The sequence below is a fragment of the Gossypium raimondii genome, chromosome 8 (assembly GCF_025698545.1).
Source record: "Gossypium raimondii isolate GPD5lz chromosome 8, ASM2569854v1, whole genome shotgun sequence".
Lineage (NCBI taxonomy): Eukaryota > Viridiplantae > Streptophyta > Magnoliopsida > Malvales > Malvaceae > Gossypium > Gossypium raimondii.
In genome coordinates this window covers 52,974,369-52,999,066 of record NC_068572.1, presented here as the reverse complement: position 1 = coordinate 52,999,066, position 24,698 = coordinate 52,974,369, and the positions used below count along the sequence as shown (strand labels likewise).

Sequence of the window (24,698 nt, the reverse complement as noted above, 5' to 3'; positions counted from 1 at the left end):
TACTAAAATCCAATGGAGCGGGAGTGTAGATATTATGTATTTAGAACTCAATCTAAGAGAAAAGTATCCTCGTAATAATATAATCTAAAAGTATGTAAGATTATTTTAGTAATTTTCACCAACTCAATTACACACTTTTTTTAAATTAAAACACTGGGTTTTATAAATAAATAAAATGTCTAAATAAATAAAGCCCAAAAACTAAGCAAAGCCCAACCTCAAAAAGTTAAGACTAAAAACCTATCAAAAAAAAAGTAAAAGAAACAATAGTCAAATCGACAAAACAAAACAAAACAATTGTCATCTTCTAAAGACTTCTTTAAGAAAATATCTGCGCCCCAACAAACAGCTCTTGGAGAAGACAAACAAGTAGAAATAAATCGATTCAATATCTTCTCGTAATCCACATAACTATTTGAGAACGTTGTTTCGGTGTAGACTTCATCTCCATCCCGGATCTACTTCCGGTTCAGTGATATCTTAACCAGCAGTTTCATAAACAAGGTACTCATTTCTACCCACTTTTAAACCTTCAGATGCTAAACAGTATGCAGATTCATTTGCTACTCGTCTTGCATGTTAGAACTTGCAGTCATAAAAAGCCTAATACAGATTTTTAATATCATGAATATATGGTTCTACTGTCGATTTGTCCCTATTCGTATTCTGAACTTTCTTGATTACCGTCAAGGAATTGTCCTCAATCTCAACATACTTCATCCCTAGATCTTTACCCACAGTAACTGTTTGCAGACATGCGATGGCCTCAGCTGCAAAACCTGAAGGTATGTTGTCGTGGACCATTTTTTTTAAGCCAAAATATCTCCTTAGAATTCTTGACAATGATTCCCGAACATGATCTATTTTTCTTGTTATCAAAAGCAGCATCGAAATTTATTTTAAAGAAACCTTGCTTCGGAGGTCTCTATCTATCAGATATCAGTCTCAAGGCAAGATTCTTTCTATCAATATCTTTTAAGTCTTGTATGTACTGTATAATGAACTTCGCTGTCTCTGCTCCAGATTTCTTTCGCCCCTCATGAATCTATTGATTTCTAGTATTCCAAATAATCCAAATGGCACGAACAAAAATTCAACATACATCTGCCCTACTAATTAGCAAGACCCAGGTAAACCAATCCATAAACTCCATTCGAGATAAATCACGAGACCAAGCATAGTCTAATTTTTCCCATGTCTCCTTTGTAACAGAACAATCGCTAAAAACGTGTTCCCTATTTTCCAACCCTTGCATGCATCTTGGACAAACAACTTCATTAGTTAATCTTTTTATCCTTAGATTCACTAGCGTAGGAAGATAGTTGGGAGTAGTTTTCCAAGCTGTAACAATTATTTTAGAAGGGAGATCAATGTTCGAAAGCTTTTTGTAACATTTTGTGTTTTCATTCGGGTTGTAATTATTTATTTTGTGAAGATTACCTTCTAAAAGCAACTTATAACCGCTACATACAGTGAACTCACCCGTTGATTCGCCCTTTCAAACCAGAAAATCATCATGATGCCAGTGGAATTTGTAGAACTTTTTGAGCATCGCCTTCAGAAAAGGTATTAAAAATCAACTCAGTTCTCCATGATCTAGTATCACTGTCAATAAGATCCGCAACCCTCATAATATTCTACCTACTAATCATTTTTTTAATCAACAAACCTTCAGCATTCGAGACCCAAACATCTTCCTCGATTTTAATGTTACGACCAGTTCCCATCCTCCAACAGAGTCCAGACAGTAGGAGACCTTTCCAAGTATATGAAGGTAAATTTCCTAGCTCTAAGTTTAAGAAATTAGAATTTGGATGGTATTTAGCTTTCAAAGTTCGGGCTAGGAAAGACTCAGGATTGTAAATTAATCTTCAACCTTGCTTTGCAAGAAAGGCCAAATTAAATTTAGCTAAACAACGATAACCGAGACCACCACATTCATTTAACTCACATAATCTTCTCCATTCACACTAGTGAATACCACGTCTTTCATGACCCTTTTGCCACTAGAAATTTGCCATTATTTGCTCCATCTCTTCGCATATTGATTTCGGTAATAAAAAGCAAGCCATTGTACAAGTTAGAATTGCCTGTAACACGGCTTTTATGAAAACCTATTTTCTTTATTACGATAATAAACGGGTATTCCAACTGTCACTCTTCATTTTTATATGATCTTTTAAGTGTTGGAATGGCAAACATCTCTTTCTACCCACCATATTTGGCAGACCCAAATATTTCTCGAAATTGTTAGACCTTTTGACCCCCAACCTATCAGAAATGGTAACTCAGACCGTGTCTATGACATTTGAACTGAAAAACACTGTCTACTTTCCATAATTAACACATTGGCCTGAAAAAACCTCATACTCTTTTAGAACATTTTCGAAAGTCATGATACCTTTATCAGTCACTTCCCCGAACAAAATACATTCATCAACAAAAAGAAGGTGGGAAATCTGAGGCCCTCTTCTGCTCACCTTAACCCCTCTCAAATTCCCTTCCTCGCTTGCAAGCTTCAACAGAGTTGAAAGCCCCTCATTGCAAATGAGAAACAAGTAAGGGCTTAAAGGATCACCTTGACGCAAGGTCCTCTCTAAAGTAAAATCCTTCCCTGCTACACCGTTTAAAACAACTGAATACGAAACAGTACTAATACAATGCATGAAGAGATCAATCTGTGAATCAGTGAAACCCATTTTGGTCATCATTTGTTTCAAGAAATCCCATTCCACCCGGTCATACGCCTTGCTCATGTAGATCTTGAGTGCCATAAGACCTTTTTTCCCACCCTTTTATTTCGCAAGGTAGGAAGAATTTCATAGGCAAGAAACACGTTACCAGTAATTAATCTTCCCAGGACAAAAGCACTTTGAGCTGAATCAATACAGAGATCAAGTACCTTTTGAAATCTATTCGCTACAACTTTTGAAATGATTTTATAGAACACTGTGCAAAGACTAATTGGTCTAAAAATCGTAGGATTTTTTAGATGAGCATTCTTCGGAATTAAAATAATATTCGTGTGATTCAAAGGTTTTAAAGATTTGCCCTCATTAAGGACCTCCAAACAAAAATTACTTACCTCCCTACCTACAATGTGCCAAAATTTCTGGAAAAACATGGCTGGGAACCCATCAGGCCTGAAGCTTTGGTCGGCCCTATACTGTTGAGCGCTGCAACAATTTCATCCTCTTTATATGTCGTTGTTAGTATCTGATTCATGTTTTCATTAATGCATCTCTTAACACCTGAAAGAAGATGGTTCGTGTCGTCGACACCATTTGATGAGAAAATTCCCATAAAATAATCTCTTATAATGTTTTTCATGTCTTCATCTTCTATTTTAAGAATACCGTCAATATTTTTTATCCCTCGAATTTTATTCCTTCTATGTCTTTGAGATGCTTGGCTATGAAAGAAAACCATATTTTTATCCCTTTGGCGCAATCAATTAGCTCTGGCTCTCTGTTCCCAATACATTTATTCAATTACACACTTAAATGATAATATAAATATACAAACAAATTGGGTGAAACAATTTGTATAATAACATTGAAATGTATAAAAAAAGTCAAAATAACGTTTGGGTTAAAGTGGTAAAGAAAATATTTTATAAATATTGAGAGCATAGGTTCAAATCTCAACACTATTTGTAATTATATATCTTATTTAAAATATGTAAGTTTATTTTAGTGTAATGATATTGAAAATACCAAAATAATTTATAGATGCAAATAGTATTGGTTCAAATCTTAACCTTTGCAACTTATTTAAAATAAAAATGACAAAAGTACATCATAATCCACTAAAATTCTTTTAGTTTTTGAATTTCATGCTTTATTTATTTTTTATCATAGAGGTTCATCTAACATTAATTATTTTATGAAAGTATATGTTATTTTAAGAAAAATAATACATAAGTTTTGAATGGGATAAGAAAGGAATCGAAGTCTGGACTTAAAAAGAAAAAAAAAACTCATTGGATTTTGAATTTTGTCGTTGAAAACAAGGTTTAGATGAGTTTTTGGTGGGTTCGTGAGACATAATTCCTTCTATTGTCATTGAAATCTGACTGAACAGGTTAGGAAGGATTTTTAGCTTTTAAATGGATTTCAGTTAGTTCTATTTCTTCATTGCTGTAATATTTGACGATAGCTGAGATAAGTTTTTGGACCGAAAAAGATTGGAATCATGCTACGAAAAAGAACATCCGATTTTGAATTCACAACCATAATCTAAAAGGCTAAAATCTTCAACTCATTCAACAGTTAACTTACATAGTTTCCTAGAAAAGAAATTATCCCAACTATTATGGTCAAGGGCGGGATCCACCATGACATCAATGAATCAATTTCCCATTAGAATTTAATCTTCACCTACGTACCTTTAACAAATGCTTTCTTAACCATGATTTTCAGCTTAAAATATGTTTAATCCCAACTCATAGTACACCCTCGAACTCCCAACTGAAACACAATATGCAAAATTGTTAAAAGATGGCTTTCATGCAGACCATAGCAGTTCGAGCCTTGTAAGTTGCAACTAAAGAATATGCTGCTATTTTGTTACTTTTTGGTTGATGTTTTTGCTACTTAGTTACACTAGTACTAAGTATATAAGGCATTTGATGCAATTTGGTGCTGATAGATTTGATAAATCTGTAACAATTATTTTTAGTGAAATCAGAATAGTGATTTTGAGACCACAAATCTGAAGTCAAAAATTTATTTTACTATTATTTTATGGTCTACAACATGATAGAATTACCGTATAAAAACTTCATTAAGAAAGTTTACCGTTTACACGTTCAATTTAATAAAAAGGACTAAATCGTGTAAAGTGCAAAAGTTGAGTTCCAATAACTAGAGGTATTAAATAGCTGTAGAACTTTAAAGTGAAGGTCCTTATAGGGTAATTAGCCCAATAATAGTGATAGTGTATGTACATGGCTTGGTATAAGTGTAATTTTTAGTGTTTAAAAAGGTTAAATATGTAATAAAGTATTTAAAGTTAAAATTAAGTAAAATAAAAGCCAAGTGTCATCTTTTCTTCTTTATTCAACCGATTTTGAAGAAGAAAGGAAGCCTTTTTTTTTTAACAACATTCGACCAAGCTTATATTGCCCAATTAGGTATGATTTTTATCATGTTTTTAATGATTTATACGTTTTCAGGATCGTTGTAGCTTAATCTAGCTAGCCCGGGGAATAATTTGTGAAATTGTTGAACTATTAGGGTTTTAAAATTGATGAATATATGTGAGTTTTGAAGTTTGATGATAGAAAATGAATGGTTGTTGTTAGATAAACAACTTTTGTAAAGGAATTTTTTATGAAATTATCAATTAGGGGCTAAATTGAAAAATGTAATAAATTCATGGTAAAAATTATGAATTTGTGAAATATATGGGCTTCTATTAGTATGTATAAAAATCGGCTAAGCTTGGGTAAGGGAAAAATTGTATGAATTTCATTTTATGAGCCTAGGGACTAAATTGCAAAAAAAATAAAAGTATAGGAGAAAAATAATAATTTTTCCAAAATTATATGTTAGACTAAATTCAATAAGAAATAAATTTAATTAGGTTAAATTTATTTGTATAGATCCAGTTAGACCTCGTACAGAGTTAGATCGGGGAAAAGAGAAAGTCTCGGATTAATCGCCTCCGTATCTACGTATACTCATCGAGGTAAGTTCGTGTAATTAAATTGTGCGTTTATATGTTTTAATTGAATTATATATATGTGAATTGTAAAATTGCCATGTATGAATACTGATAGCATATCTATCGACGTACAACGACTACCGAGCCCCTTTTGAACCTTAGGAATTCGTAGGATACAAATGACATGTCATTAGGGTTACCGATTTTAGCTCGTGAGAGCTTATCGATTCTTAGCTCGTATGTGCTTACTGATATTTAGCTAGCATGAGCTGATCATTACTCAGCTCGCAAGAGCTTACTGATTATAGCTCGTAAGAGCATACCGATACAGAGCTCGTATGAGCATACATGTACATGAATTGATGGATTATAGTTCAGTACACCTCATTTGTGCTACCCGAGTATCCAACGATATTCTAAATGGTTCAATGGACACAGTTTTGTTACGATATTATATGAGTTTGATACGAACTATTACAAGTATTTACATGAAATATATAGAAATGATGTTACATGATATATTGATATAGATACATGTATATGGTACTTGAGTAATTGTTGAGTTCATCCATGTGTATTGGCTATTATATGTGTTTTACATGGCTAACATGGTGAATCTGTACATAGGCATTTGGCCAAATTGAGTTGGGATATGCTATATTTACTTATCTAAAGTATGGTTAAATGGTAAGTTAAATTCTATGTTATACGAACTTACTAAGCTTAAATGCTTACTCTGTGTTATTTTTCGTGTTTTATAGTAATTCAGAAGCTCGCTCTGGTTAGAAGCTTGTCGGAGCTATATCACACTATCCATCGGATCTTTTGGTACTTTTAATTGGTTAAATTTTGGTTATAATGTCATGTATAGGTTATTTTGACTAATATTAGCCTATATGTGTTTTGTTGAGATTAGCCATTTATTTGGCTTGTTTTTGGTATTTTGGTATATGCATAATCTGCTTATAAGGTTGATGTGTGGATTGATTTGTAGTTAAAAGATGAAAAGTAAAATAGTAGTTGAATATGTATGTGATGTATGTTTTATAACTTGGTGTGGTTTGGTGCTATGCTAGGGAAAGCATATATGTATTTGATGCTATTGATTATGTGGTACAATTCATATCAAATGGTAAGTTTTGGTAAATCATTTACATGTGTTGTATTGATGCAATAATATATATAAGTTAGTTGATTACTTGGTTACATGGATCACATGGTTGCATATATTTCATACTTGTCATTCGAGGTGCCAAAGGGCATATTGGTTGTATATGGTATATGCTTGTTTTGGATGCTTGATTATAGCTTGTGTATGTGTGCATTTTTGGGCGTAGGTTGGTGTCAAATTGGGTGAGAAATGTGGCTTATAAAATGGCCTATTTTCGTCCACATGGGAAGGGACACGGTCGTATGTCCTCTGTAGCTTCTTAAGGGTTGCAAGTCAGTATGCTCACACAGCTTAGCACACGGGCGTGTGGCTTAGCCGTGTGACCCATGTCAGTATACTCATACGAGCATGGGCACGGGCTGGGACACGACTGTGTGTCCCTATTTCGGATGCCCACACGGCCTAAGACATGGGCGTGTCTCTTGGCCGTGTGACCCATTGTAGTGTTGAAAATTTTAAATGTTTCTGAAAAATTCTCTGAGTTTCAGATTTAGTTCCGATTTGTTTCTAACGCATATTTAGAGCTTCGAGGTCTCGTATAAGGGACAATATGTATGTTTTGAATTGATTTTGATATAAATAATGACATGTAATGAATTGTTTGAAATTTCTATCCGATCTTTTTTGAAATATCAGGTAATGCTCTATAACCCTATTCTGGTGACGGATTCGAGTTAGAGGTGTTACAAAATTAGCTTAACCAAGTGTGCAAGAAAAGTTTTATAAGTTTCAAGACTTTGTTAGTGGAGTTAAGTGTGTTTAAGTAATATTTTTATCTTTTTGACAAGTTGATTACTTGATATACTTAATGCTTTGTTTTAGAAATGAGATGATGAATCATTCACCAAAATTCTCTTCTTGTTTTGGTTCTTATTGAACAATCTGTTCTTGTCACAATTCAAGCTGATTTCCTTGTTTGTTCAGCAAGTTACAATAGCTTTTAGCTCAAGACTTTACTGTGATTTCTTGATCTGTTTTCTAAGTTCCTACTATTGGTATTGAGAGCCAACTTCTTAGAGGACCTTTCTCTTTTCTACTCTCAAAACACAATATCTTCATCAAGTTTCTCTCTAGCACCACCATCAATATTCAATGGTGAAGGCTACCACATTTGAATAGTGAAAATGAATACATATTTGTAAGCATTTGACTTGTGGGAGGTTGTCAATACTGATCTTGAACCACCACCCTTGAGAATTAACCCTACGGTAACTCAGATCAGGCAACACTCTGATGATAGAGCCAGGAGGTACAAGGCAATGTCATTTATCCAAAATAGTGTGTCAAACTTGATTTTCACAAGGATCATGGCCTGTGATACTCCAAAACAAGATTACGACAAGCTTAAGGAAGAGTTTCAAGGAACTGAAAAAAATACAACAACTCTTAAACTCAAGGAAGGACTTTGAAAACCTAAAGATAAAGGAGTCAGAGATAGTCAAACAATATTCAGACAGAATCATGGCTGTTGTAAACAGTATCAGACTGCTTGGGGACCAATTTAATGAAGCCAGAATAGTGGAGAAGGTTATTTCAACCTTACCTAAAAGATATAAAGCCAAAATCTCTTTCCTAGAAGATTTGAGAGACTTATCAAGCATCTTTTTGACTGAGCTGATTAATGCTCTTTATGCTTAGGAATAAATGAGAGCTAACAGATAGGAGCATCATGAAGGTGCATTCTAAGCCAAGAACAGACCAACCTCAAGCTCCCTTGGTTACAAAGAGAAGAAAACTTAGTTAGACAAGCCTAAAAGAGATGGAGCAAGAAGAAAATATCCACCCTACTCACGTTGTAAAATGATTAGCCATCAAGAAGTAAATTACTGGTACAGACCTGATGTGCAATGCAATGTTTGTAAGCAAATGGGCTATGTTGAGAAGGTCTGTAAAAATAAAGGCTAAGAAAAGCAACTACAACCTCAGCAGCTTAAAATAGAAGCTCAAGTGGCAGAGGAGAGTTATGCTCAAGAAAAGCAAGTATTTGTTGTCTCTTGTTTTGTAAATAAAAAACCACAAAAGGGCAGCTGATTGATAGTGGCTGCACTAACCACATGACACCTGATGTTACTATCTTCAAGAGCATAGACAGAAGCTTCAATTCAAGAGTAAAAGTGGGAAAATGCCAATACATCAAAGTAGAAGGGAAGAGAGATGTACTGATTGACACTCCTTCAGGTACCAAACTTGTTTCCAATATTTTGTTAGTACCTGAAATTGATAAAAATCTGCTAAGTATTGCTCTGCTACTTGAAAAAGGATATTCTATTATGTTCAAAGGCAAAGAGTGCATGATCAATGATCCAAGTGGATCCAAGCTCATGTTAGTAGCCATGACTGATAGAAGCTTTGTTGTTGATTGGAATATGGGGTCTGTTAGTACCTACACAACTGTCTTAGATAAGTCCAAATTGTGGCATAGAAGGTTGGGCCATGTTAACTACAGGTTACTGGTTCAGTTGTCCAAAGAAGATTTGGTTGAAAATTTCATAAAAGGTGTTGGAAAATAGGATGTTGTGAAGTATGTCAGCTAGGAAAACAAGCTAGATTACCATTTCCAGCAAACAAGGTCTGGAGGGCCTCTGAAAAACTACAACTAGTCCATACTGATGCGTATGGCCCTATGAGGACTGGTTTTTTGAATGGCAGTAGGTATTTTATTCTCTTCATTGATGACTACTCAAGATTCTATTGGGTTTACTTTTTAAAGCTCAAGTCAGAAGTAGCCTCAGTGTTTTGGAAGTTCAAGGTTGCAATAGAAACTCAATCAAGTTGCAAACTTAGGACACTAAGGTCAGATAACGGGACGTGAGTACACATTGGATATGTTTCAAAGTTTTTATGAAAAATCAGGGATTGAACACCAGCTCACCAACACCTATACACATCAGCAAAATAGTGTCAGTGAGAGAAAGAATTAAACCCTGATGGATATGTCCAGATGCTTAATGTTTGAAAGGAATTTACCTAGAAGTTTTTGGGTTGAGGTAGTGAATACTGCAGTATATCTTCATAATAGGCTACCAACTAAAGCCTTGCTTGAAAACACTCTATTTGAGGCCTAATTTTGGTTCAAACCATTAGTTGCTCACTTAAAAGTTTTTGGTTGCATATGTTATGCACATGTTCCTGTAGTTAAGAGGGACAAATTGGCAAAGAAGGCTTAGCCTGGCATCCTTGTGGGCTATAGCAGTGTCAAAAAGGGCTATAGAGTTCTGAATCCTACAACCTACAAGGTCTTTGTAAATAGGGATGTGGTATTTGATGAGATGTCATCCTGGAATTGGAGTAAAGGTGAACCAGAGTGTGCTGCTGAAGACTTAGTGACAGTGCAAACTGATGATTAGAATGATCAAGAGCTGTACATTGATCATGTGCCAGTTAAGGGAACCAGACTCCTCAGTGAAGTATATGAGAGGGCTGATATAACTACTATAGGGCCAACTAGTTTTGAAGAAGCTGAAGCACAAGAGGGTTGGAGACAAGCTATGCTTGATGAAATGAGCATGATACATAAAAATCAAACTTGGGATCTAGTTACAAAACTAGTTTACAGAAAGGTCATATGAGTAAAGTAGGTGTTTCGAGCTAAACAAAATGCTGATGGAACTTTGAACAAGCTGAAGGCAAGGTTAGTTGTGAAGGCATTCAGTCAAGAGTATGGGATTGACTACTTTAAAACATTTGCACCAGTGGCAAGACTTGATACTATCAGACTCTTGGTAGCATTAGCTACTCAAAGGCAGTGGAAAATACATCAACTTGATGTAAACTCTGCCTTTCTCAATAGTTATTTTGATGAAGAGATACATGTTGAACAGCAAGATGATTTTAAAGTTGTTGGTGAAGAGGATAAAGTGTACAAGCTAAGAAAAGCCTTGTATGGCTTAAAGTAGGCACCAAGGGCTTAGTATGACAAAATTGACAACTACCTAGCAAGCTTGGGGTTTAAGAGAAGTTTCAGTGAACCAACATTGTATGTGAAGAAGGAAGGTGATGAAACACTGCTTATAATCTCATTGTATGTGGATGACTTGTTAGTGACTGGTGGGAATGATGTTATGCTGACAGATTTCAAACACAAAATAAGGAGTATGTTTGAAATGTCTAATTTGGGTGAAATGTCCTATTTACTTGGCATGGAGGTATCTCAGACTCAGCAAGGGATCTTCATAAGCCAAAAGGCATTTGCCTCGAAAATTCTAAACAGATTTTCCATGCAAAATTACAAAGCAACCAGTACTTCAGTTGCTGTTGAAGAATAGCTATCTAGCCAAGGTGGTTTTGAGAAGGTTAATGAATCTACCTATAGGAGCCTAGTGGGATGTTTGTTTTCCTTAACAGCCACATGACCAGACATAATGTTTGCAGTCAGTCTTCTATCCAGGTTCATGCACTGTTGTAATGTGAACCATTTTCAAGCTGCAAAGAGAGTTCTCAGGTATATCAAATGAACTCTGAGCTTTGGAATTATGTTCACCAAGGTTGACAGCATGAAGCTTGTTGGTTTTACTGATAGTGATTGGGCAGGATCAATTGATGATACGAAAAGCACTTCAAGGTATCTGTTTACCTTTGGATCAACTTTTTTTGTTGGAGTTCAAAGAAACAATCCATTGTTGCTCAATCAACAGTTGAAGCTGAATATGTTGTAGTTGCAACAACTATTAATCAAACAATTTGGTTAAGAAAGCTAATGGCAGATATGAACTTACATCAAAGAGAAGCAACAGAGACTAGAAGTGATAATCAATCTGTTGTTGCAATTGCAAATAATACAGTATTTCATGGCAAAACAAAATATTTTAAGATCAAGTTTCATTTTGTTAGAGAAGTGGAACAATCTCAAGAAATCAAACTGGTTCATTGCAATTCTAAAGATCAGTTAGCTGATATCTTGACAAAGCCTCTTGGTGTATCAAGGTTCGAGAATTTGAGAGCTAGATTAGGAGTTTGCAGCATGGAGGCCAAGGAGGAATGTTAAAAGATGGCTTTCATGTATACCATAGTAGTTCGAGCCATGCAAGTAGCAGCTGAAGAATATGCTGCTATTTTGTTACTTTTTAGTTGATGTTTTTGCTACTTAGTTACACTAGAACTAAGTATGTAAGGTATTTGATGCAATTTGGTGCTGATAGATTTGATAAATCATCTTAACCAAGTGTACAAGCAAAGTTTTATAAGTTTCAAGACTTTGTTAGTGGAGATAGGTGTGTTTAGGTAATATTTTTATCTTTTTGACAAGTTGATTACTTGATATATGTAATGCTTTGTTTCAGAAATGAGATGATGAATCATTCACCAAAATTCTCTTCTTGTTTTGGTTCTTATTGAGCAATCTGTTCTTGTTACAATTCAAGCCGATTTCCTTGTTTGTTCAGCAAGTTACAGTAGCTTCTAGCTCAGGACTTTACTGTGATTTCTTGATCTGTTTTCTAAGTTCCTACAAAAATAAAAAAAAATCAAACACCAAATTTAACCTCATCAACTTTTGACTTCTGGATCAACTTCATATCCGCTTTAATATCCTATATCGATTTTCTAATAGCCATTTGTTTTGGTCTTGATCCAACACCAAAAACATTACATGAAAGGAGTCTCATCAACCCTCACCCCGCCTTTAACAATTGCTTCTAATTCTATTTAGTTCCATGGTAACTAGCTCATCAATAATCTCTTTCTCGCCCCTATTGATCTCAACCCAGTTTAAGAACTCTGGTTTGCTACTACATATCAGGTGTTTTGCTTTGTCTCAGATATTCCTTTCTAATTATTTTCCCCAACAGTTCCATGCCAATGTATTTTGGTTATATTAGAGTGGTCCATGTCTATCTCCCTGATAAAATCTTTGACCGCACAATCAGTATGCCTATTGTGTTGGGCCCTGTTTCGCACTTATATTAAATCCATTTGGGTGGAAACCGAATCCAGTCACCTGAAACTGCTATTAATCAGTTAATTAAAGGGGAAAAAATGATCGACCAAAAACAGAAAAAACCGAAGAGTCTTTCCATGTTCTTTCATTCTTGTTCTTGTTTTCTTTTAGAAAGAGTGGATTCCCATTTTATACTTGATTCAACAATCTTCTTGCTTTCTTAGTTTCCAGTTTGTAGTCGTTGGATTTTGTTGATCAAAGATGGAAGTTGTCATGGATTCTAGTCTTCGTCGTCTTGTGAACAGAAGGCTGGAATGGTTGGAAATGACCAAGGATCAGGTTTCAGATTGGAACGCCGGAACAACTCGTAGACGAGACCGACTCAGTGCATTACCTAATACAGTGCTTTCCCGCATTCTATCCAAGATGCCCATGGACTCGGTTGTCCGAACCAGCATCTTAAGTAAAAGGTGGAGTAATCTCTGGAAGCACACCCAAGGCGTAGATTTCCACAGTTTACCCTTCTCCGATAACCAAGCCGACTATTCTCCAATTACTCGCTGCTTAGACCTCCTCCTATCTCCTCAGATCATAAAATTCACCGCTGTTGGCCACGTTAGCGAGCGTTCTAACCCTGATGTACTAAGATGGGTCAATTTTGCACTCTCCAAAAACGTCCGTCAACTGACGATAGGCCTCATGTCAGTTTCTTTAGCAAGGAGATTCTTTCAGTTGCCAGATTCTCTTTTCTCCAATCGAAGTAAAACACTGGAGCACCTTGTTTTAAGCTTTGTTGAATTTACACCACCTCGTCCTGGTCAACCTATTGCTGCGTCAGTCTTTTCTTCTCTTAAGCTTCTTGTTCTCACCCACTGCAAACTTGCAGATGCGACTGTGGATTTGTGCCTACGTAAATGCGTTCTTCTTGAGGAATTGGTCATTAATATGTGTGAGGGGCTTAAGAATGTTAACATCAGTGGTCCAAATCTTAGGCTGATTAGTTTTAGGTGTCTTGAAGATAGTGATGATGGGGAGTTTAGGTCAATACGTGTTGATGCTCCACTTGTTGGAAACCTGGTTTACTCAGGTGACTTGACCAAATTTTATTTGAACAACTGTCCGGTATTACAAATTTTACTCTTGCAAGGGAGGGAGGAGCCAATGAATGAGGCATATACTGTCCACGTTAGAGAATTGATCGATCAAATCAGACATGTGAACACTATGATTCTAAATTTTGCGGTTGTGGAGGTACCTTTTGTTTCGTCTTATTTTTCGTACATTGTTTGAATCTTGCATCTTCTTCGATATATAGTTGTTTCTGATATATATCTATTGCTTTGGTATAAATAAGTTCGTCGCAAAAGAGTACTACACAAGAGGCATCCCATTCCAAACATTCCAAAATCTCACGCATGTTTTTTGGTATGGTCCACTAAAATCTCCAAATGCGGTTTACAACCTGGTTGCCTTCTTAGGGGATTGTCCCTCTCTCATAGAAATTGCAGTAGATGTAAGTTCTGGACCAATACTTTTAGAACTCAATTGAAATTAATGATGCTTTTCTTATAATTACGGGTTGGTGAAATGAATGAACAGTTTCGGGAGGAAAGTGGGGCTGTGTTCTGCCAATGTATAAGCGAAGGTCACGTGGCAGATGAATATGAGGAGGGCCAGAGTTCACAACGTAATCCGTACGAAGGTGGAAATCTGGAAAAGCTGGAAATAGCTGAGGTGAGATGCTTTTCAGGATTTAATGGTGAAATGTTGTTGGTGAGGTTGCTGTTGGAGAAGGCTGTGAATCTTCGAAAACTATGGCTGTTTTGGCGGCTGGGTGATCTGAGTGTGATGCATGATAATGTGTTACAAGATATTACTAAATCTGGCTACCCTCAACAACTTTCTGATACAATCCAGGAAGAAGCTAATTCTATTATAGCAACCATCCTTGATTTTCGTAAAGGTTCTCCTCGTGCTCGAATCAAATTTGGACAAGAATGGCGAATTGAATCCTGGTGACTACTATTCAACTCCTTAATTACTTGTTGCCAAATCAATCAATGCTTAATTATAACCAATATGTATTCTGTTTATGATTTCAGGAGACGTCATTTTGGCGACTAGAATTTCATGTTCTCTGTATTGAAGAATCAATGGTTGAATTTCAACACCAATGCATATGGAGTGATGCCCATCTTGACGACTGCTTTTTTTTTTTTCCTCTTCTTCCTTTCCTTCACCTATTTCTAGTGTCATCTACTTTACACATATCAAGTATTAGTTATAAATGTTTCAATTTTAATGTTCTCCGTTACCATTTACTTTTTTGCATATTTCCCCTCGAGGGGTATTTGTTCCTGCGACCCACATGAATGATCATTTCACAATTTCATCACTTTCCCTTGTGCTTTCCACTCTGAGTTGGTTCTAGTTTGGTTAATATATATAAAGAAGCAAAAGGAGAGGCACAAGCTGGCTCGTCTCATGAGATGAGACTGCACCTATGTTTTGTTCAACTAAAAACCATCCAACCCAAACTCAAAGTCGGTATAATTGTAATCCTGTAGATAATTTAAAATGATATATTACTTGACAGTTAAATATTGAATTATTATCAATTCATTGCTTTAAATTAAATGTTTAGTATTTATACAGATTAATCATGACCCATGTGACTTTGATTAGATGTCCCAATAACCAATCAGGAGAAAAAAAGAAATGGTACAGCAAGTTCAAAGTGCTAAAAGACAATAATTTGTATCCAAAAGACTCTAAACATATATAGCAGGGAACTGAGAATTTATTAAAGAAATTAAAAAACGGAGAATTACGCGTTACGTGTTTGGTGTAATACATGCAAGCAAATATATAAATCAAAATCATTCAGCAATCAAGTAGTTGATAAGCCAAGGCAGCCAGCAATGACTGTTTAAGAGACTTTGAGCAGATATAGCTAATCTTAGGTGTTTTTGTGTTATCTTCCAAATGCTCTCAGGGTCTCCCAAGGAAGGCACTGAGTGAAGGTTCCAGCTAAATGATATCTACCTTGGTATTTCTTAACGTCCATGGTGGTTATGTTCTTAATGACAAAACACCTCATAATTGTCGACAATACCAAATGCAAAAATTCGTGATTTACATAACCACCAAGTAGCAGCGTGGAAGACCTTTGCTATATTCTTATAGCAGTGTGGCCAGGGACACCACCATGGACATATTTTCCTGATTCCTTTGGCACCTTTTCCACTAAATCTCAACATCATTAAGACAAATCACTTGTCTAATTACGCACAAGAAAACATTATTTTCAATCATTTGTTATCAGACGAACCAGTTGAAAACTAGACAATATATCCAACCAGAGCAAAAGTCATGCAATTCTACTGTTAAAGTATGGATTTTATGCAACATACTAGATAAGTAGTACTAGGTTTCAAATTCAAATTAAGATACAATTACCCCAGAAACAAAAAAATTCTGGAAAGTCAGAATTTGAAATTTTAGCTCTCATTTGTTGTAAAAAATACAACATAACATCACCACCTTAACCAGAACAAAATACAGATTCTCACTAAAAGAACACCAGAATGCATAGCAACAAGATCAGTGTGTCTAAAACATACTAGACTGTCAACAAGCAGAGGATATTCACAAGCAATCAGTCATAAAAGCTTGGTACTTGAGGATAGAGTTGATAGAGAGTGAGTTGCTACAACAACAAACCTCCGCTGCCTGTTCAATGCTCTGCTCTTCAGCACCTCCAAGCTGAAGCTGAGATAAGTTCCCTCTGCTGCCAGCAAAGCACAAGTGAAGGCTGACGCTTCTCCACATGAAACCCTCTTACTTGAGCTCTCTTTACAACACAATCTGCCTGAGTTTTGGTGAAGTTGCTGAATGTTACAGGGGTGAACCCAGACGAGCATAGAAGTGTCTTCCAAAGAGGCATATTCTCAGGTGCTCGCAGTCGCCCCAACACAGTGCTTTCAATTCTTGGCACAATAAGGAACCTTTCAATCTTGTTTACAACATCAGAAGTCACATTACCAGCATCAAGTGATTCAAATATGTTTTTATATGACTGAAAAGCACAGGTTACAAGCTCTGGGAATGGCAGATCATTTCTATCCCACCCTCCGTCTAAAGACACCACAATTTTTGGGGAAAGCTGCTTCACAAAGCGCAGAAGATTGGGCAAAGCAGATGGCTGATTCGAAGAAGACCAAACTGGGAAATTCACAGCCACTGCCTCATTTTGGTTTGTTCGAAACAAGGGCAAAGAGTAAGGGGCTTGATCTAAAGAATCAAAGTTAAGCACCACAAGCTCAAAACTCAAACCAATCTCATTAGCAAATAGCATAAGACTTTCACGCATAAGCCCAAGCTCAATAGGATGGTGGGTCAAGGGTGAGGCAAAGGCAGTAATTCTCAATGAACGAACTCCTCTAATCCTCATGGGAAGCTCCTGCATAAAGGATGCCCACTGAGCACCACATCCAATATCGAAGTCCATAATGTGAATTCGTTCAGCATCATCAAGGGCTTCAAGCAGAGCCTGGTTGGAGGTAAAATTTACAAATTGGATAAACGGAGAGACTTCAGAGAAGACCTTGTAAGCTACCAGTTTGAAGATAACGTCAAAACTGGTGGGGCTTTTCGGAGGTGGGGGAGAGACTGAGTTATTCGTGATAAGTAATTGTAAAGCCTTCCTGATGTAGAAAGCAGCCCTTTGAAAGGGCTTACCAACTGGAGATAGTTGGTGATTGAGCCGCGCCAATATCCCACGCGCGTGTGCAAAATTCCCAGTCCCTACCAACTCTGCAGCCTTGTGAAGCAGCTCCAACACTTCCTCTTCTGCCACCATATGCTGTTGCAGCTGCTTTCTGGTAAACAACTCATGCCCGGCGAGTTTTGGGATCTGAGAAGAAAATTCCAAGTTACCCGCATTGAGACGCTTTGGCAAGGGCTCAAGGAGGTCCTGTTCTCGAGGTAATGGAAAGGAAAAGTTTGGATTTTGAGGACGCTGTTGATGCCGTTGCTGGCCCATCAAAATCTGAGGCTTCTCAAGGTCCTGCTGCTGCAGTTGATAAAGCGTAGGCAAAGTAACAGGAAGACCAATATTGTTAGCTGGAGAAGTAGACATTATATCTTGAATATTAATATCCAACCCAACAGTAGCACCAAGAACTTCGTGATTATTAACCCCCTCAACTGAAGAACAACTTGGCGTCGCTACACCAACCTTCCCATTCTCATTATTGTTGGGATTTGGCACAAACCCAGAATCAGGAAAACCACCCAAAATAGGAGCAGCGCTTGATAACACATTACCGGAAGTAGCAAGGCTACCAATTGGGTCAAACCCTGGACATGGGTCAACAACCCACGACCCTGCATTGCCTTCAAAATCATGACCCTGATTAGGACCAGTACTCCCACTCTGGAGCAGCTGTTTGATGCCAAAGGAATGGTCATCTGCGTCACCAGCAATCCAACGCAGAAGCGAGTGGTCTTGACTAGGTGAAACGGCTGATTCAGACAGCAGAGTCTCCCAATCTCCCAATCCGATGTTGCATCTTTGAGTACCTTCATGCTCTGGAACAAGGTCTATTTCACTCGGGATCTGCCGAAGCTCCGTGGCCCATTCTTCTTTGTCGTTAGGCGGTGCTATGGTGGCCTCCGTGTTGGTGGTGTTTTCGGTGGAATTACCTCCACCGGCTCCACCGTTGAAAGACGATGCGAGAGTGGATGCTGATGTGGGTGGGCTTTGGCTTCTTCTCATATGAAGAACAGAAGTTGGTTCTTGTTCGTTGTTGTAGTAGAAGCCGTTTGCAACACCTTCTTGTTGCTTTATCCACTTGTCTTGTTGACAAATCGAACCAAAACCCGGGAGTTCTACCGCCCCATTAACCTGTAATTGAAACTGCATATGTATTTTATAGAAACGAAAAGACAAAATAAGCTAGTTTGGAGGATCAGAGATTGAAGAAAAACGATTTCTTTTTCCTACAAAAGCAAGAGAAATAAATTAAATGTACGGCTTCCTTCAAGATTTATCAAACCCCCCCCCCCCTCCCCATCTTTCTTGGCATGCCATGAAATTTATCTCCCAACGCCCATTTCACCAAAACATATGGGTTTCACCCTATTCTTTCTCTTTTGTTTTAGCTACATCCTCCTCCTTATCCCCCATACTCAACCTTGCAACCGTTCCATTTTTTTGAGTTTTTAGTTTTTAGTTCCATCTCTCTCCTCTCTAAATACATTTGTTCAGTTTTTAGTTCTAAAAAGCTCCTCTCTCTGGGCTTGTTTACTATTTGCAGCTATGTAGTCTCAAATTTCTTTTTCCTTTTGTATTATTCTCTTCTAAGTTCTACCCTTGTGTCTTGCTTTCCACCATTACTCTCTCTCTCTCAATATATTCTTTTTCAAATTCTCTAAAAGATTTTTCATTTTTACTCTATGCATCTCTCTGAATATATTTTTCCATATTCTCTAAAATTTGTAGCCTTTCTACTCTATGCATCCATGAACAAACCTTCCCCTCTCTTCTTTATATATTCCTGGTTCAATGCGACCCCGACCCTACAGTATTGTCTTTGCCTTATATTAGAAGGCCTATATTACCCTTAAGTAAAAAAAATAAAAACATTACTACTTCCATGCTCAAAAGAAGGCCTATATTACGCTTAAGTAAAAAAATAAAACATTACTACTTCCATGCTCAAAAACAAGGGTAAGTGATGATTTACAAACTCCTCCATTTCTCGACCTTTCGGAACACTCTCCCATTGTAAAAGTTTACTCAGTTAACCATTTTTTTTACCAATAGTAAATACTGATGAAAAGAAATGAAATCGCCTGCTACTAGTGCCTGGCAGTGGCAGTGTGGCACAACTCTATGATGGACTTTTTACTCATGCTGCAACGTGGAGAGGTAAATTCAGGGGCGCCCAAATCAACGAAAAAGGTCAATAATTACTTTTTTCGCGTAAACAGTCTGTGACCCCTTTGCTGTAATAAGGAGAAAACATATGGGTGAATCAAGAGAAAACAAGTCCTTACTGTCCCAGAATTCACCCGCTCCTTTTTCTCTTGATATAGAAAGTATTTTCACTATTAAGCTTTCATTGATGGCTTGGATCACTCTTTGATAAAATTACCAAGTAAGCAGAGAATTGGTATTAGAGGAGTTCACATTGATAGTTTTTGTAGTTTTTTAGAAGGGAAGTTGAAAGTAGAGATTATTTGTTCTTTGGATGTGAATATATATGAAGAATGTATGAAAAAGTGTTCTTAGGGTAGGTTTGGATGTGTAATGGGGTCGGTGTGATCTGTTTAGTTTACTTTTTGTCTCACGCTATAGTACTGTTATAGTATCTAATCTCACACTATCATTATTTTTACACTAACCGCAGATAAACATACTGTCCATCCAAACCTACTATTAATCTAGGTCATATTCATAGAGAAAATATGATTTGGAGTCAAGAGGTTTAGTAGGTAGTTTTTCGTCTCAAGAGGAAATTTTTGCTTACTTTTATTTTAAAATTAGCATGAAATGCATTCATTTATCTCATATGGAGAAAGAGGGAATGAAGGCATTTTAAAAGGAGTCGGATTACAAAAATTTGAGGTTTTAAAGTCCATCAAGAAAGTTGTACAAATTAGGTTATAGAGGAAGTATATTAATACTATTGAAATTATAAATATTTTGATGTCACAACCGATTTTCATTAATGTCCGAAAATTAAGGAAGATTTGAGAGTTAACTGAAAGAGATAGTAAGTTTGGCGGACTCTGCTGGAAAATCTGAAAACTTTAGTGACTAAATGATAATTAGTTGGACCTTAATTCTAGTTTAGTTAAATTGGAATCAACTAATTTCTTAGTGAGAGACATAATGATTATCAATGGATGGTTATTAGGGGTTTTGGTGACTGTGTGGGAAGGATATATATATGTATGATGAGGATTATTCTGCAGGCTGAATTCTTTTCATCTCTGTTTTATTTTCTTCTCTTTTGTATCATCCTCCCTAGTTACTCCAAAGAAGGGAAAGTTGAGGAAAACTCTGGATGAGGCAGTTGTCACATCTCGAAATTGGGTATAGAAGTTTCAAGGGTAATTTTAGAATTAAAGCATGAAATGAGTTCGGAAATTCAGAATGTGGTAACCCGAAAATATCTTCGTCTATGGCTTTAGAAAATTTAAACTAATTTATAAAAATAGTGTGAAATAGGCTTTAAATTTTAAAAAGAGAACTATTTTATAAAATAGCTTAATTTAGGAGTAGCTTTAAAGAAATTATACCAAGTTTTAAAATCAACTCATATTTTCCCCTCTCACCCTATTTTTGACGTGAAAAAAAGAAGATGAGAAACACCCCTTCACCTTTTTCTTTGTGTCGTCCATTAGAGAGAACAACCCCAAAACTTCATTCTTCAATTTTGATCTCCATTACTTCCATCCTTTTGGTTTCCATCATCTCCCAAACATTAAACTTCCCTAGAATTTCAAAAAGAGCATCAAGGAACCATTAATTTTGCTATGGCTTAACTTGTGGGTTTCCTTAGATTTACACCAATCATTTTATTTTTCCCTTAATCAGGGTGACGTTTCGATTTCCTAATAGTTTTTGATGTAATCTAGCCATTTAAATTGAGTTTTAAGCCATTGAATCAAAGGGTTTGAGTAGAAGTCAAAATTTGGGATGTTAGTGGTGAAATTCGAGATTTTGAATGAAATTACTATTTCAAATTATTTTTCAACTTGTTTTGATGTGATTAGAAAATTTTTAAACTCCCTTAAAAGTTTCGTTAAAGAATTCGAAGGTTTTGTTGAGTTTTCGTTAAAAAGGGACATGTATGTTGGATTTTCGGAACATGAATCTAAGCTGTTTTGTGTGGTTTGAAGGTTGAGAATTATTCTTAGATGAGTAATTATATGATTGGAAATGATTTTAGGCAATGAGAATGAGTAAAGATTAAAATATTTGGGTCTTGAGTTTGCTAGTCGAAAATTTTAGTTCCAAGAAGAACTAACCTTAGACTTGCATTTTTACTTGTTGAGATATGGTTGTAGTTGTAAATTAATTGTGTTTATTGTGTGATTTACTTTGGTGAAGCTTCAGAATCATTAGGATCTTCCTCGAGCAAGGCGAAAGGAAAAGAAAAGCTAGTTTAAGCTTTTGACAAATAGGCGAAAGCGTGAACGGTAAGTGTTTAGAATCACTGCTTGTAGTCACGATTCATAGTGTTAAATGGAAGCTTAGGAGTAGCCTAAACCCCTACTCTAAGTTCTGAGTGTAAACTGAGTGTTTAGAATCACTGCTTGTAGTCACGATTCATAGTGTTAAATGGGAGCTTAGGAGTAGCCTAAACCCCTACTCTAAGTTCTGAGTGTAAACTTTCTTATTCCTTTCGTTCATTTTGCAAAACTTGTGACTATGTGATGTGGATTGAGTAATATGATGTGTAATGCGATATGTGACATATGATGTGTTAATTCTTGTGAAATATATTAGTTGTGAGCATGCTAAACATGCTAAGTGATAGTGATGATGTTATGTTTGTAACCCCATAAACCTGACCTAGACGTAATGGTCGAATTTTGAATATCACATTGGCCATGTTGATGGCGTAGAAAACCATTACTATTTTCTCTCAAGAATCGTCATTAATTTAAAAACGTCATCTTGAGTTGTTTTAAGAAAGGCCAAATATTGTCTTTAAATTTCCTTTTGAAAGAATCCGTCAAAATCGTCTTTCTTTTAGAAAAATTCAAGTATTGATAGTTTTTAGAAAATATCGTTTTTAGTTCACAACAGACAATTTATATATTTAAAACCTGTTCGTCATTTTGAAAATGTAAATTTAATATAACTTGTAAACCATCAGTTTTGTGAGCAAGTAATGTTGAGTTTTGAAAACAGAGTATCGAGTTTGGAAACACTATCGTTGAGTTGGATTAACCTTATTGTGAAAAAAAATCCATAATTTAATTATTATTTGATAAAACCTCTTAATTACTAGTTTAAAATGTACATCATGCAAAACCATCCAAAAACCAAGATAAATCCAAAGTCCAAAAGAAAGTCCCAAACTAAAGTCCACAGAAATGATAAACACACCCAAAGTATATCAAATACCAAATAAATAAGATTTTCTGAAAATGATCGAGAGCACCTCCATAAGCTAAGCCCACCCTAGCCTCGATTATTATATGGAAAATTAGAATTTAAAGGGGTGAGCTTAAAAAGCCCAATGTGGGTTACAAATCACAATAACAGAATTTAACAAATAATACCATCAGTTTAACCAAAAAATAGACATACTAAATTTTCAGTCACAGAATCACATTTATCAGAATGCATAATGATGATGTCAATGCAACACTTTTTTAGAAAGTAATGCAAAATTTCAGAAAACAGATCCTACCCATCTCCGTTACACACCATAATGAGTTCTCCAGAACTCGTCTATCCATTAACACACCAAAATTGTGGACAAGCCACTAGATAGTGTAGTCATGTTGCCAGAAATAGAATGTTGTGATCGAGCCACCAGATAATGCAGATTTACTGCTAGATACAGAATATTATGGACAAGCCACAAGAAATTTGGAGATATATTGCTAGATGCTTCCTCCATACACATTTTTCCAACCCCATGCATGTGATATGGCATACATAATATATTTTACAGTAGGCATGCTTAACATGCGAATTAGAATAAAAAACATGACATGTTTAACATGCGAATCATAATCAGAAATATGACATACTTAACATACGAATCAGAACATCAGAATATTAACATGTTTAACATGTAAATCAAAACATCAATAACTCAATATCACATTTATCGTTCATACATATTCAAATCACCATATATCACATACCATAAATATTAGGAATCACGCATTATCACATTTAATAGAAAATCACTAAATCATATATCAACAACATAGATTTGAAGTTTTCGAACACTTACTTGGGATCCTCTTTTATCGATTTTATCAATCCTTATGAATACTTAAAGTATTTGTCCAATATCACATTTCAAAAACTTATTTAAACATTAATTAAACATTTCTCAAATTTAAACATTTTATATTGGTTAATTATAATATTATTTATTTAAATCAAATAGTTCCCCACACCTTTGCAAATCCGACTACAAGGATCTCGATTCTAACTTCTAACAAAAAATTTCAATTCTCGAGCCTCTATTGTTAAAACCATTCACACGTATTAGAACAGGTTACTAAATAAATAATCCTTCAATTATACGATTCGATAAAGTACTTACATAATCTGTCACCTAATCGCACTCTAACATAAGTGTTGTATGGATTCCGAGATTTGAATAGCACTTTAATATAATCATTAAACTGAATTAATCTGCATTGTCTTAATCGAATATGTATGTATAAAAGTTATGTAGTATCGAAATTAAATAGAGGATATCGCGACATATCTCTGAAGATAGCTGAAGAGGAGTATATTGATTACTATGTTGCGACACAGGTCTTGGTGTGTCACAACATCGACTTTGTAACGGAAATTAAAAATGAAGTAGGGCCATTTTGGTTTGTACAATCAAACTTAAAGCTTGGGAGCAACAGCTAAACTAGGGTTAAGGACGATGACCACCTAAAGGCTATAAATAGCCTCATTTGTCACTTTTTATGGACACCATTCCTTTAGCCTAGATTATCCTGTGTAAAATTTAGTTTAATATTTTCTTTCATTCTTAGGTTTTAGATTTATTTCAGTTGTTCTTGTTGATTTCAATAGATCTGAATTGTGGAAGCATTAAAACTTTTTGGATTCGCGATTAATCTCAATACAATCAGACTCTTTCATTTACTCTATCTTGTCGATTTAATTAACATGCCTTCTCTTTACATCGATTCTATATTGTCTATGAAAGCCATGAGGAACCAATATCTCTATGGGGGATTAGCGGGTGGAGGTGTGATCTG

At 35.8% G+C, this 24,698-nt stretch overlaps 2 protein-coding genes across 11 annotated transcripts; one reads left to right on the top strand and one right to left on the bottom strand.

Annotated features, from left to right (window-relative positions):
* The first annotated feature begins 275 nt into the window (after nt 1-275).
* LOC105792098 (F-box/LRR-repeat protein 13-like) lies at nt 276-15,108 on the top strand. Of its 10 annotated transcripts, none has more exons than XM_052634637.1 (9): nt 1,024-1,130; nt 1,474-1,566; nt 1,676-1,774; nt 5,606-5,691; nt 6,429-6,495; nt 13,019-13,964; nt 14,068-14,226; nt 14,313-14,728; nt 14,816-15,108. In XM_052634637.1, the coding sequence occupies exons 6-9, from the start codon at nt 13,038-13,040 to the stop codon at nt 14,835-14,837; spliced, it is 1,524 nt and encodes a 507-aa protein (XP_052490597.1). In that variant the 5' UTR covers nt 1,024-1,130; nt 1,474-1,566; nt 1,676-1,774; nt 5,606-5,691; nt 6,429-6,495; nt 13,019-13,037; the 3' UTR covers nt 14,838-15,108. The 10 variants fall into 10 exon arrangements, with proteins under 10 accessions (XP_052490592.1, XP_052490589.1, XP_052490595.1 ...); XM_052634634.1 differs by having other exon boundaries at nt 12,938-13,964; XM_052634632.1 differs by lacking the exon at nt 1,024-1,130 and adding an exon at nt 276-504 and having other exon boundaries at nt 1,508-1,566; nt 6,429-13,964.
* A 1,096-nt stretch (nt 15,109-16,204) lies between these two features.
* Nucleotides 16,205-19,272, bottom strand: LOC105792096 (GRAS family protein RAM1). The gene has a single exon (XM_012620497.2). The coding sequence runs from the start codon at nt 18,637-18,639 to the stop codon at nt 16,465-16,467; it is 2,175 nt and encodes a 724-aa protein (XP_012475951.1). The 5' UTR covers nt 18,640-19,272; the 3' UTR covers nt 16,205-16,464.
* Between the last annotated feature and the right edge of the window lie 5,426 nt (nt 19,273-24,698).